At 34.3% G+C, this 15,175-nt stretch overlaps 1 protein-coding gene across 3 annotated transcripts in view; it reads right to left on the bottom strand.

Moving 5' to 3' along the window:
* Positions 1 to 15,175, bottom strand: part of DYNC2H1 (dynein, cytoplasmic 2, heavy chain 1) — a 250,498-nt gene that overhangs the window by 77,808 nt on the left and 157,515 nt on the right. For all 3 annotated transcript variants that reach the window (XM_004689056.2, XM_004689057.2, XM_012729844.1), the window contains 2 exons: positions 6,868 to 7,028; positions 3,380 to 3,505 (listed from right to left, as the gene is read on the bottom strand). In XM_004689056.2, coding sequence (XP_004689113.1) covers positions 3,380 to 3,505; positions 6,868 to 7,028 — 287 coding nt within the window. The remainder of the gene's footprint in view (positions 1 to 3,379; positions 3,506 to 6,867; positions 7,029 to 15,175) is intronic.

The raw sequence follows: 15,175 nt of genomic DNA, 5'->3' as shown, positions 1-15,175 counted from the left end.
TAAAGAATGGGGGAAAAAAAATAACCCAAAAGCCAGTAGAAGACAGGAAACAGTAAGTGTCAAAGCAGAAATAAATAAAATAGAAGCTAGTAAGCAATCAAAAAGAAATCAATGAAACCAAAAGTTGTTCTTTGAGAAAGTAAACAAGGTAAGGCAAACCTCTATCCAAGCTCACAAAGAAAATACAGGAGAAAGCACAAATAAAGAACCACAACATATACAGCAGAAATCAAAACTATACTATGAGAATACTATGAACAGCAATGTGCAAACAAGTTCAACAATCTAGAAGAGATGGACAAATTCCTATAACTTTACAATCACCCAAAGCTAGATAAAGAAGAAATAAAACAACAAACACACCAATTAGAAGCAGTGAAATTGAAGCAGTAATTAAAACCGTTCCCAAGAATAAAAGCCCAGGCCCAGGTGGATTTACAAATGAATTTTACCAAACATTCAGAAACAAATTAGTGCCTATTCTACCACAAACTTATTCAAAAAAATCAAGAAAGAAGGAAAACTACCAAATAGTTTCTACGAAGCCAACATCAAATACCGAAACCTAACAAAGACAATACACAAAAAGCAAACTTCAGACTAACCTCCCTAATGAAAACTAATGCAAAAATCCTCAGTAAAATCTTAGCCAACAGAACTCAACAACACTTTAAAAGAATAATACACTACAACCAAGTGGGTTTTATTCCAGGGGCACAAGCATGGTTTAACATCCGATAATCAATTAACGTAATTCATCTCATCAACCTACAGAAAAATAAAAACCATAAAATCATATCAGTAGATGAGGAGAAGGCATCCTACAAAGTTCAACATCCATTTTCTTTTAAGGCCCTCAAAATCCTCAGATAAGAAGGAACATACCACAACATGATAAAAGCCATATATGACAAACCCACAGCCAATATTATCCTCAATGGAGAAAAACTGAAAGCCTTTCCTTTAAGATCAGGAACAAGACAAGGATGTCCACTATCACCACTGCTCTTCAACGTAATACTGGAAGTCTAAGCCAGAGAAATAAGACAGGAAAAGGACTTACAAGTAAGGGAATAGAAGTAAAACTATCTTTGCAGACAATATGATATCTTACATGAAAACCCTAAAACTCCATAGAAAAACTAATCAAAACAATCAACCAGTTTAATAAGGTAGCAGGATACAAAATCAACACGCAAAAGTCAGTAGCCTTCCTATACACAAAAAAGCCAATCAGAAGAGGTGAAAATCAAAAACATCAATCCCTTTACAATTGAAACAAACAAAACCTCAAATACTTGGGAATAAACTGAACAAAAGAGGCAAAAGACTTAAAGAAAATTATACAACATTGTTAAAAGAAATACATGAAAGGCCCTCCCTGGTGGCACAGCCAGTTAAAGCACAGCACTAAGAAGCTAAAACCACTTCAGCATGAGTTCAATCCCCACCCTGGAGTTGACCCATATGGCACAGCAGACCTCTCCTGACCTGCCTGCTGCTCCTCTCAGCAGTGTACTTTGTCAGTCGGCTTATTCTGCTCCCCACTCTGTCTCTGGTGAATCCTCTCACCACCCCTGTATCTCTGGCCTGTATCCCAGTTCTGCATGAATAAATAAATCTTTAAAAAATATAAATAAATACAAGAAGACAGAAAGAAATGGAAAGACATCACCTGCTCATGGATCGGAAGAATTTACATCATTAAAATGGACTTTTTACCAAAGCAACCTACAGATTTAATGCTATCCCAATGAAAATCTCAATGACATTATTAAAACAAAAGAACAAAATAGAACCACAAAAATCCTTGAATAGCCAAAATTTTCCTAACTAAAATGAAAGAGAACAGAGGCATCACACTCCCAGACTTCAAGCTATATTACAAAGCCATAATAATCAAAACTGCAAGGTACTGGAACAAGACTAAACATACAGAGTAGTGGATTTGAATAGAAAACCCAGGCATAAATCCACACATTTATGGACAAGTAATCTTTGACAAAGGAGCAAAGAAAATGCAATGGAACAAAGAAAGTTTGTTCAACAAATGGTGCTGGGAAAACTGGGCTGCTATGTGACAAAAATATGAAGCTAGATCATTACCTTGCACCATGCACAAAAACCAACTCAAAGTGGATGAAAGTACTAGACATAAGACCCAAATATCTGTAAGAAAAGGTGGGCAAAATACTACATGACATATACTTCAGTAACATCTTTAAATTTACAACTTCCAAAGCAAGAATAGTGAAGGAAAGGATGAACAGCTGGGACTACATCAAGTTAAAGAGCTTCTAGAGCAAAAAAGACATTACACAATACAAAGAGACAGCACACTGATTGGGAGAAAATTTTTGCACACAATAGTACTGATAAAGGACTGATCGCAAAGATACACAAAGAGCTAATTAAACTCAACAAAAATAAAGTGAAAAACCCCATTAAAAATGGGCAGAAGAGCTAAAAAAGACACTTCTCCAAGAGGAAATGCAGATGAAAAAATGTTCAGCATTTGTAATAAGGGAGATGCAAATTAAAGCCACAATGAGATACCATCTCACACCAGTGAGAATGGCACAAATTAAAATAATTAGCAACAAAAAATACTGGGGAGGATATGGAGAAAAAGGAATTCTCCTGCATACTGCTGGTAGGAATGCAAACTAGTACAACCACTATGGAAAACTGTTTGATGTTTTCTTATACTGCTAAAAATGGAGCTTCCACATGGCCTATCAATCCTATTCCTAGGTATCTACCCAAAAGACACAAAAACACTGATTCAGAAAGACACCCCCAAGTTTATTGCTGCTTTATTTACAATAGAAAATACATGTAATGCCCAAAAGTAGATGACTGGATCAAAAAGATGTAGTACATATATGCAATGGAATATTACTCAGCAATCAAAAAGATAAACCCATACCTTCTGTAGCAACATGGATGGAGCTCGAAGGGATCATGCTTAGTGAAATAAGCCAGAAAGAAAAAGAAAAATACCATGTGGTTTCACTCATAGCAGGAGTGTAAGGGATCGGGGGTGGGGGGAAGCAATTGTATTAAAGCAGAAGTGAAAAACATTGAGCAGAGACATTTTATAGGGGTAGAGAGGGGACAAGGATCAAAACTGGGATGGGAAGAGTACATGGGATTATGGTAATGGTGCACAGTTGAATTGGTGGTAGAAATTACAACCGACTGGGAATTACAACCGAAATGATGAAACAATATGAAGAATAATGTAAAAAATAATACTAAATAAGTTTAAAAAATAAAAAAGTATAGCAAATAATGTATGAAATTCTATACTAATGTTCCTTGGACATGACTGAATTGAGTATATTAGGTTATCTGTACCGTATTTATCTGAATCTACCTTTTCCAGAACTGGCAGCCAAGATACCACAAGATGTAAATTCTTCAAACAGAGCCAGTCTCCATTGTGGGCACATTCTTTTAGCATTTGAATTGCTAAATCAGCTTGACCTTGACCCATGGCAACCTGCAAGAATCAAAAACTTAAACATCCGAAAACATGCGGTAACACAGAGATTTAAACTATCTTATCATAGATATTAAACTAACTGAATTTCTGTAATCAGGGTTCTAAATTTTTAATTAAGAAACTCAGACTCTGCTCCTATTTCAGTATTTTTTTTGCTTTTGTCCTAATAGCAATACAAGATTTTTAATCTTTTCCTATTATTAAAAATATTGTATTACAGGCTTGCAAGTTAAAGAAGATAATAAAGATATACGAAATAACCTTTTCACATACAACTGTTCTCTGCAGTTCTTGCCCATTCAAAAATGAGCCTTTAAAAAGAACTAGTGCTTCTTGTTAACTAGTGCTTCTCATTAAATTACTTGTTGCATGTAACACTAACAAGATCACTTACTCAGTATTTACTTCTCTGTTAATTGTAACACTGCATATTTTTAGCACTTAAGTTACTGTTTCATTCAACTGTGTTTTCCTAGCACATCATCAGCTAGAATATCCAAAATATTGATGTACCTCAAGACTCTACACTCATGTACTCAACCTCTGTTCTTTAGCTTCTCAGAGAGAAAGTAGGGTAGAGATAGAGAAAAAATGGAGAGTGAGGAAAAGATGGACAAGAAAGGCTGAGTGGCAGTGAGAACCCTGATCTCTCACTGGAAAACCACTCCAATTCTTCCAATACCTATGGCCCATCTGTGCTAGGACGTTAATGTAACAAACAGGACACTTAATAAAAGAGAAAAATTCCAAGCATTAAAAGTATGCAAGAATAGCCAAAAGAATCTAAGCCATAGACTTGATACATATGGTTTGTGCATTATTTGAATGCTGGCTAAAACTCTGTAACAGTTTTAGTCAAGAATCTAAAACAAAACACTTACCGTATATAAACTGTATTTTTTTGTTTTTTTTTTTTTTAAAGATTTTATTTATTTGTGCATACAGAACTGGGGTACAGGCCAGAGGCTCAGGGGCAGTGAGAAGCTTCGCCAGAGACAGAGTGGGAACAGGCAGATCGATGAAGTACACTGCTGAGGGGAGCAGCCGGCAGGTCAGGAGAGGTCTGCCACGCCATGTGGTCACCTCCGGGGCAGGCGGGAATTGAACTCATGCGGAAGCGGCTTTAGATTCTCAGTGCTGTGCTTTAACGGGCTGCGCCACCAGGGAGGGCCATAAACTGTGTTTTTTAAACACAGTTATATCTGTGGATTTAATTTATAAATATACATATATTGTGAGTCCTATTTCAAATACTTTAAAGAGCGCTGTTGTTATAGATTCATTCAAGCCATGGTGATTTTTTCTTTCTTAATGAATACAAGATAGCATTTCAGTGGTTTTAGTTGACTTTTACAGGCATTGATTCTATTTTTCAATTAGACTACAAAGTCTTTGAGAAAGGGAACCATGCCTAATTCATTGCACAACAGAGCATACAACAAGCTAGGTACTAAATACATATTGATTTTATTTTTAAGTTTTCAAGGTCTAACCGGGAACTAAGTATAAAGGACAGATGAAGTAAATACTGGGAAAATTACTTTAACACATATTAGTTTGCTATTACTAGAATGCAGAAAAAAATGGAGGCCTATGTAACAGAATCAAAGGAAGGTTAAATACTTCAGTATGTTGAAATGATTGGTAAAAATAGGATACTCAAAATTTTCAGTTAGACAAAAATTATATGAAAAGAGTTTGAAAAGTCATGAAACTTGAAAACATTTACTGTTAAAAAAAAGTTTATGAAAAAGTAACAAGAAAATGTCTAGATGATAGCTCACACCTCATTCCCATAAAGCACACCAGTTTCCTAATTTAAAAATTATTTTCATCAGGCCCTCCCTGGTGGTGCAGCGGGTTACAGCACAACACTAAGAAGCTGAAGCTACTTCCACATGAGTTCGATCCCTGCCTGCCCCAGAAGTGACCCACATGGCAGACCTCTCCTGGCCCACCTACTGCTCCCCTTAGCAGTATACTTCCGTGAGTTCTGCTCCCCACTCTGTCTTGGTGAATCCTCTCACCACCCCTGTACCTCTGGCCTGTACCCCAGTTCTGTATGCATAAATAAATACATCTTTAAAAAACTTATTTACATTAAGAACAAATTATCCTATATGTGTACTACAGCACTAAAAATTTAAATAACTGCAAATTATTAATAAATTTGTCAATAGTTAAAGATTTTATTACATTAAACAATTTTGTAAGAACAACACTCAAAACTCCACAGGTTTAAATATTGTGAGTACAAATAGTTTAATTTACCTAAGTCACAACTCACAGAAAAACCTCTAAAACAAAGAAGACTCCTCTTCTTGAAAACACCTACTTTGATCGAAAATAACTCCCTACAGTCAGACAGTGCAAACCTGCCCTGCCAAGCAACTGTTACTCTTCTATTTATATTGCTCAAACATCCTTATTTTTCAATTTTGGGTTGCTGTCACATATTTGCTTATATCACTATTATTTTTTTCTCCAAATAATTATGGTTGTTTATTCACTTGTCAAAGATAGATACTAATTAATAAATTTCAAACTTGCATGCAAACTGAATTGAAAAAGGAGGTAATCTGAACAAATGAAACATCCAAATTCACCCTAGCAAAAAACAGCAACATATTAATAAACTTCACTCAAAATTTTAGGTATTTCTTTTATTTCAGTTTTGCAGGTAACTACTTCTGTTAGTTACTATAAAAGTATTTTAATAAAAAGTTTTAAATTCTCAAAATCTAAGCAAATATATTCATTTCCTACTTCTTTGTTTCTATGGTTTCTAAACCTTTTCTCTTTACTCAGGTAAAGATCCTGCTATAACAAATTATCAAAACTTTATGCCCTAAAACAAGACAGAATCACTATCAATTTTCTAGAGGTCATATGTCCTTAGATCATATGTTATATGATCTAAGTTAAATCAAGGCATCTGAATTTAAAAATAAAGGGAGAATATAGCAGAGCTGGATAATTTCTGGAGGTTCAGAGAGAATATTCTAGATTCTTCTAAGTTCCAGCTCTAGAAAATACTCTCCTGTGTTCATGGACCTCCCTCCACCTTTAAAGACAGCACAGCATCTCCTCATCTCTGTCCTCTGCCTCCATTGTCATCTACCCCCTTTTATAAGGAGCCAGTGCTTATATCAGGCCCACTTAGAGTATGCAGACTAGTCCTCCAGCTTAAGATGATTTATTTAGTTACACCTTCAAAGTTTCTTTTGAGTATCAAAATGTGGACATTTTGAGAGAAACTATTTGGCCTAAAATGAGAAAAAACATGTCAGTTCCACTAATGGTATCAATTATGGCAGGAAAATAGTAAGAACAAAGACAGTCATATGATACATACTGACCTGGTGATAACATTCTCCACTTCTTTCGGCATTAGCCAGTTCTTGAAGTTCCTGAGAAGGATCAGCACCCGGGGAAATAATGATTAAAATGGGCTCAATTTCCAGTGTCTCTTTATACAGACGTTTGAGATTTAGAGGAAGTGGGGATAACTCTTTCAGTCCTACAGATGTATAAATAAAATTAAAAATTAAAATTAAAAATAAAGATTAGCATGCACTGGTAAAATGTCTATTACAACTAGCTACATGCTATGTAACAGAGAAAACCTAGGTGAAATATTATACAAGACAATATTATACAATTCCATACAAGACTTCCTTACTAATATTAACTACCATTTAGTGAATGTTTAAGGTGCCAGGACTGTTTTTTAGTGCTCTACCTATATGGTATCATCTAGTCATTACATCACTGGGTATCTTAATTACCAATTTAACAGATGCAGAAATTTACACTCAGCATTGCAGTCTTACTATATGATTCTCTCTACTAAAGAAGACTGAATCCATTCATCCATCTGTATAGCTTTCCATTCATTTATATAACTTCACTGACTCTCCTGTGCCATGCATATGCATATGAGGAATCATATTTTCCAGGAAATAACACTGTTATGATGTAAAGAACTATTTCTTATGTCAATTCATTAAAAGAGAAAAAAAGAGTTACAGAATGAAAATATACTTAGTTTGGAGACAGGAATATAGAACTGTCAGTATAATGTTTGTTTGTTAGATGCAAATCACTAAAATGCACTCTCAATTTCCTGAAGTATAAAACAATCCATATCTTATTTGGGGGTAAAAAATAGGTTATAGTTGTAAAAATAAATTCCAGTTATTCATTACCTACTTTATGCTAAGCATTATATGAGGTAGTTTATCTGTAAGGAAACTAACACACAGATAAATTGCTGTCTTACCACAGGCCATCCAATCTGCTAAATGTATTCAACACAACTCTGCTAAAATGTGAATGTTTCTATTATTAATTTTGAAAAGCCAAGTTGCAATTAATCAAAATTATAATTGTATGAATTGAGTTTAAAAATAAAAGAGAGGATGACCCTCCCTGGTGGCGCAGTGGGTTAAAGCACAGCACTAAAAAGCTGAAGCCACTTCTGCATGAGTTCGATCCCTACTTGCCCCTGAGGTGACCACATGGCCCAGCAGACCTCTTCTGACCTGCCCGCTGCTCCCCTCAGCAGTGTACTTTGTCAGTTGGCCTGTTCTGATCCCTACTCTGTCTCTGGTGAATCCTCTCACCGACCCTGCATCTCTGGCCTATACCCCAGTTCTCTATGCACAATTAAATAAATCTTTAAAATAAATAAATAAAATAAAAGAGGATGCCTGTACCCCAGTCCTCTATGCACAATTAAATAAATCTTTAAAATAAATAAATAAATAAATAAAATAAAAGAGGATGACACAAGAGTTTAAAAATAGAGGATTATTAGAATATACTAATTAGTAGAATTTCTACCCTTAAAAGTAGAATTGAACAGTATTGTGGGTCTAGGAAATATTCTCCTAAGAAAAAGATATTCCTAAAGACTTTTTTGGAGCAAACACTTTAAAAATATGAATCCAATGCCATAGAGATGAACAAGAAAAAGGCATCCATAAAAGACAAAATTTCACACTTGTTTCTTCCCTCTGCTTTTCATACAGCAGCCTGTAAGATATAATTTAATACAGCACAAATAATCCTAATACCAGTTAAAATCTTCCCCAATAGCCACTTAAAACTGATGAATTGGTTTTAGAGTTATATTTTGTTAATTTTATTTTTAACTAAATTTAAGTTGCTAACAATCACCCTGTTGTGAGCTCTAATTGATAAAAAGTCTTATATAATTATGGAACTGTAATATAAAATGGGTTCATTCATTCAATCATTCTAGGCTACTTAAATGTGCTGTGAAATACTATAAATTGTATCAAACGTCTTAAAAATGTATGGTCTTTGACTCAGGAATGTCAATGATAGTCATTTAAGAAATAATTCAGGATATGAATGAAGAATAAAAGGATTTTCATTATAGTTGTAGATAATAGTTTAAGACTCTGGTAAAATCGTAAAGTTTTTTGTTTGTTTTTGGTTTTAGTATCCAAAAGCACAGGATCACAATAAAAAAAGAAAGAAGGGGAAAAGGACACTTGGATAGACACAAATGGGGAGACAGAGCTGCCCCAAAAGGCACAGGTTTGCCAAATGAGAGGCCTGCATAGAAGACATTAAGTTTTCACTAACAGGCATCTGAAAGAGCCATATAATGGAATTATATTTATATTTAACTTTAAATATAGAAGTAAAACAGAAATTACTGAAGAGCAATTACTCAACAGGACAAGCAATGTGATTCTACAAAGTAATGCATACACATCTATGACCCTAAAAAGAATAGCAAGGTATGCATGCTAATGATGATTAGCTTATTAGAGTCCATACAGGTGTTTCTTTTTTACACTGATCTCTACTTGGGGGTTTCTAATTAATGTGTTTCAGATTAAAATGTGACTATTTCTGCATAAAAGACTACTGACTGATATGTATTTTATTTAAAAGACAAATGTTAATATAGAAACAATCTTCAAGAAGTTAAAAATGCAGATTACCATATCATTCCTTACTTCAACAAATATAGATGGTAAACTCCATGAGGGAAGTAGTGATACTGGTTTTGTTTACCCTTTATCTCCAGAATCTAGCATAAATTCAGTCATTACTTAAATGTTAAAATTCTACACAGATAAATCTATTCATAAAACCATTTTACACAATACTTTTAAGTATTGGAACATTTTAGGGAAAGGACATCATTTTATCATTTAAGATAACACCAATGACATTCATGCTACTTGGAATTCTGTATTAGTGATTCTACCTACAAAACTCTAATAAAATCCTAATGTATTAGTGAACTGAATCTATATATAATCATTGGTTTTATTAACACAAGTTAATTTTGACTCATGATATTATTATAACTGTCAGTGTGAATTATTCAAATATATTTGAAAAAGAGTTCATTGCATTAAGAATTATCATAGAATAGAGGTACTTGTAAATCAGAGAGATTTTCTATTTTGATACTGCATGTTTAAGTCATTTCATTCAAAAAGACCTAATAGTCCAAAAAGTAACTTAAACTTTTATTAAATTCATTTTACTGAGATAAAATACTGAGGTAGAAACAGTAAATAATTTACAGTTTAAAATGCAAGACTGTAACTCTTGTAATTTTTAGGTACCTAAAGAATAAAGAAAATAGCAAATGCACATCAAACTATTATGATAAGTATATTCATTCTTCCTCATTCATCTCATCCTCAAAGAAACTAACAGGAATCAGATGTACAAAATTACTCTTCCTTTATAAGAGAGAAAAGGCAATTCTAAAATTGTACCAAAAACAAGTGTTAAAAAACGAAAATTGACAAATAGTTTTCAATCAATTAAATGGGGAAATGACCTTTAGAAATGAATAATAGTCAAATCCTGAAACAAAAAAGTTAAACATTTTGTGGTAAGTAGAATTTTAGATAATCTTTCCATGACAAAGTCTCCAGAAATTCATCACTACTAAAACTCCACTACAAAAATTACTACAAGTTACCCTACAACCAAAACCAACAGAGGGGCAATAGGAAGACTAGAACAAGATAAGGAAAAAAAAGCAAAAAAAAAAAAAAAATCACAACAAAGCAAATAAAATGAAAAATACAGATTTCAATATATCAATATTAACTTTGAATGTACGTTTATATTTACTCACCAATAAAGAGACACAGAGTTACAGGTTAGATAAAAAAAAAAAAAAAAAACTACAAAAAACCAGAAACCAATCTTTTGCTGTCTACAAGGAAACACACTTAACTACAAAGATAAACAAAGATTGAAAGTAAAAGGATGGAAAACAATCCTACAGGCAAATGGACCAAAAAAGAAGGCAGAAACAGCTATACTCGTATCAGATAAAATAGACTTCAAACTAAAAAAAGTAAAAAGAGACACAGATAGTCACTAAATTATAATTAAAGAGATAATACATCAGGAAACCATAACAATCATCAGCATATATTCACTAAATGAAGGAGCACCAAAATATGTCAGGTAACTATTATCATCTCTGAAAACAGATACCAGCGAAAACACATATGTGGTAGGAGATTTTAACACACCACTCTCCCCATTGGATAGATGGTCGAGATAAAAAAAATCGGCAAGGACACGAGAGTCCTAAATAAGGATCTAGATCTCATGGGACTAACAGACATCTACAGGACACTATACCCAAAGAAATCTGAGTATGTATTATTCTCAAGTGCCCACGGATTCATTCGCCAAGACTGATCACATACTGGGACACAAGACAAACATTAGCAGATACTCCAAGATCAGAATCATGCCAACTATCTTCTCTGACCGGGAAAGCATCAAACTGGAAGTAAACCACAAAAAAGAAAGGAAGGAACACTACTACTTTATGGAGATTAAAATCCACACTACTGGGAGATTACCAGATTAATGAGATCAAGGAAGAAATTAAAAAATACCTCAAGAGAACTCTCTGGTACATATGGAACACAGCAAAAACAATTAAAAGAGAAAAACACATAGCAATACAGGCACACATCAAGAAACAGGAAAGAAGTCAAAAAAATAACTTAATGCCCCACCTTAAAGAACTGGAAAAAGAACAGCAAAAGTCCAAAAGCCAGTAGAAGATAACCAATCTTTCTTTATGGTTGTATGCTAAGCTATCAATAGAGAGTAATGTAATTACAGACTTTATAATTATCCTGGAATATCCAAGAGGGCAATTTAATCACTTGGGCTCCTAAATCAAAAAACTTCAGCTAAAATCAAAGAAGTCAAAACTTATAGAGCAGGAAAGAGAAGCAAGATAGATGTGGCAGAGGGGTGATCCACGAGATGTGTGTCTTTTGAAATGGACAGCAAGGATATATGGGAGCCTTAATCCTACAATGGCCAGAACTGAATTCTGGGAGGAACTTGGATAAGATCAGAAATAGATTCTTCCTCCAATTTTCTAGTAAAAGCCCAGATTGTCAACACCTGGATTTAGCCTTCTGCAACTTGGGGCAAAAACAGGTGAGCACATCAGACTTGTAACCTACAGAACTGTGAGATAATAAATGGATGTTGTTCTCAATTGCTAGTGTATGGCAACTATGCATTTCCTTATGTACTTCCTTTCCTATTAGATCAGACTTCACAAAACAGATTGATTTATGGAAGCAAGTCATAGAATAGTATGTTAGCATGGCTAAGAAAAGTAGAGAACTAGGAGAGTTGCAAAGCTCAAAACCACTTTCAATGGAGAAATTTTGAGAAGTTACTGATTCCTGTGGTTATTGCAGCACCTTACAGGAACATGCCTCAATATACACAACACAACATCTTGCTCAGAATAGTTAGTAAAAAGTTAAACCTAAATCAGATTACAAAAGTCAGAATATTTTATCTGGTAATTACTACTTGTAATTAGTAGATTCTGCCAGTACATAAGGCTTGGTTTCTAAGATTATACTAAAGTGGCATGTCTAAAAATTTTGATGATTGCTTACTAGAATCTTCAAATAGAAACTACTTTCATAAGTGCATCTTTGTACATTATTAAAGTCACAGTTTATAAAAGACTGCTAAAACTGAAAAATCTTTCCATGTAAATGATTGAAAAATTACTTTTGAAATCACATATCTAAATTTTGATTCAAATGCAATAAGGGCTTGTTATTCTCTACCAATCTAAACTTTTGATTTGTATTCATAGAATAAAATCTCCATTTTTATATAAAAATGTAATAAAACCCTTGATCAAATTCAAAGTCATCCAGCTATATACCAGATTATATAAATTTTGCTTAGAAATAGATAGTATGGGCTCTCCCTGGTGGCGCAGCGGGTTAAAACACAGCACTAAGAAGCTAAAGCCACTTCCGCATGAGTTCAATCCCTGCCTGCCCCGGAGGTGACCACATGGCGTGGCAGACCTCTCCTGGCCCGCCCGCTGCTCCCCTCAGCAGCGTACTTCATCCATCTGACTGTTCTGCTCCCTGCTGTCTCTGGTGAATCCTATCACCCTCCACATCTCTGGCCTGTACCCCAGTTCTGTATGAATAAATAAATGAATCTTTAAAAAAAAAAAAGAAAAAAAGAAATAGTATGATTTCAGTAGCATTTTAAACTTTCAAATCATTTCAACATGTGAATATCATGAGCTTTCACTTAATGCCACGAAACCTAGATGCCATTTAACACAGAGAAGAAACAGCACCGTAGAAGTATTCCCAAGAGTTAACACAGAGTCAAACTACAAAGTAGGTAAGAAAGATCATATACAATGTGATATAAATAGCATATTTTTAAAGACTGAATGTTGTCCTTTTAACCTTTCGAAAAATTGCTTCACTTTACTTAAATTGGATTCAAGTTTAAGAACAATAATACATGATAATAATAAATATATATTAATATAAAATATACATTAACAACATATAAGATAGATGATAAACATATAATAAGCCAGAAATATATCATTGTGTTAAGAACTATGTAGAGAATTAAAACAGGTTGATGTGCTGCTACTGATTAGATGACCCAGAAGTACTGCTCTAAAATTACAACACCCTAAGTTAACATCAGAAAGATAGAAAGGAGACATCTATTAAGAAAGAAAAATAACAAAGCCATTATTCTCTGTCCTTAGACATATATAAGCTGCTTCCAGAACTTGATTACTGTAAATTGTGCTGCAATGAATGCAGGACTACCATATTAAGATGTGGTTTATATACACAATGGATAATACTCAGCTATTAAAAAAAAGAAAGAAACAGATGAATTCTTGGCATTCTCAACATGGATGAAACTAGAGGGGATTAGGTCCAGCAAATTAAGGTAGAAGAAAAAAGATTTCAGGTGGTTTGATTTTTATGTGGAATACAGTGAAATAAAACAAAGGATCAGATAAACCCAAACCAGTAATAAACACCTAGAAACCTGACTGTAAAACTCTAGTGGGAGAGAAGGATAAAGAGGAAAACGGGAGGGAAGAAATAAAAAAAAAAAACATTTATTTTTTAAAATATAAAATGTACAACATGAAGTTACTAAGGCTGTTTTGCCCGTTTAAACCTGGTGGTAAGCAAAAGGAATACAAGATGACGTTAGAGAAGTGGACAGTGTGCAGACTGTGCATCTATATAAGACTATTTAAGACATTTTCGGGAAGATTTTGGAGATTCTATACAAAAAAGAAAGGTTGCATTTATGTTTTTTAAAGGTTACACAGTTTTCTGGAGAGAATAGGTTAAAGAGGAAACAAAATCTAAGCTAAGGAGATAAATAGAAAGGTGGGTATTGCCTTTATGTTCCAGAAACCGATAAAGACAGTGAAACACAACTGCAAACAATGTAAAATTTGTTTGCTCATGTGGCTTGTATTCTTGTTTAGAGACAGAAAATAACATTCTTTTCATATGATGATAATAGTTACAGAGGAAAGTAAGCAAAAAAAAAAAAAGGCAGATATGGAGAGGTGAGGAGTTGACTATTTCATGTAAAGTGCTCAGAGAAATCGTCACAAAAAAGCGGACATCTGAGCATAAAGATGAGGGAGCTCACTGGAGTAGAGCTCTCTTGGCAGAAGGGCTGGCAAGTGCAAAGGTACTGAGATTGCAGAACTACATGTGGAGCGTGAGAAGAACAGGAAAATGCTGCTATTATGGTAGGAAGAATTGAGCAAGGTGGGAATGGCAGAAGATGAGATCTGAGTGAAAGCAAAAAATCAAGAGATGTGAGAACCTGTAAGCATTATAAGGAACCTGAAAAGCACAGTAGTACTTTGTTAAATAAATAATTAATTTTAACAAGCAGATGCCATCAGGAAAGTTTTAACAAAGGAGTACAATGAACTAACTCAAAAGCTGATAGGTTGAGAATAAATTGGAAGTGAGGAAGCCTGAATGGCAATAATTTTGCTCAAATGATAGTGGTCTGGGAAAAAAAAAAAAAAACAGGGTGTGAAAAGTAACTGGATACTGGGCATATTCAGATGCCAAAACCAAATTATGGCAGAAAGTGAGTTGGAGTCAAAAGAAGTTGCTGATAAATTGGTATAGAAAGTAAAAAAGACAGAATTGTGGCCCTCCCTGGTGGTGCAGTGGGTTACAGCACTGAGAATCTGGAGCTGCTTCCACATGAGTTTGATTTCCACCTGCCCCGGAGGTGACCACATGGTGTGGCAGACCTCTCCTGACCCGCCCGCTGCTCCCC

The sequence above is a fragment of the Condylura cristata genome, unplaced genomic scaffold, assembly GCF_000260355.1.
Source record: "Condylura cristata isolate star-nosed mole 26May11 unplaced genomic scaffold, ConCri1.0 scaffold00025, whole genome shotgun sequence".
NCBI lineage: Eukaryota > Metazoa > Chordata > Mammalia > Eulipotyphla > Talpidae > Condylura > Condylura cristata.
This window is presented reverse-complemented; position numbering and strand designations above follow the sequence as displayed.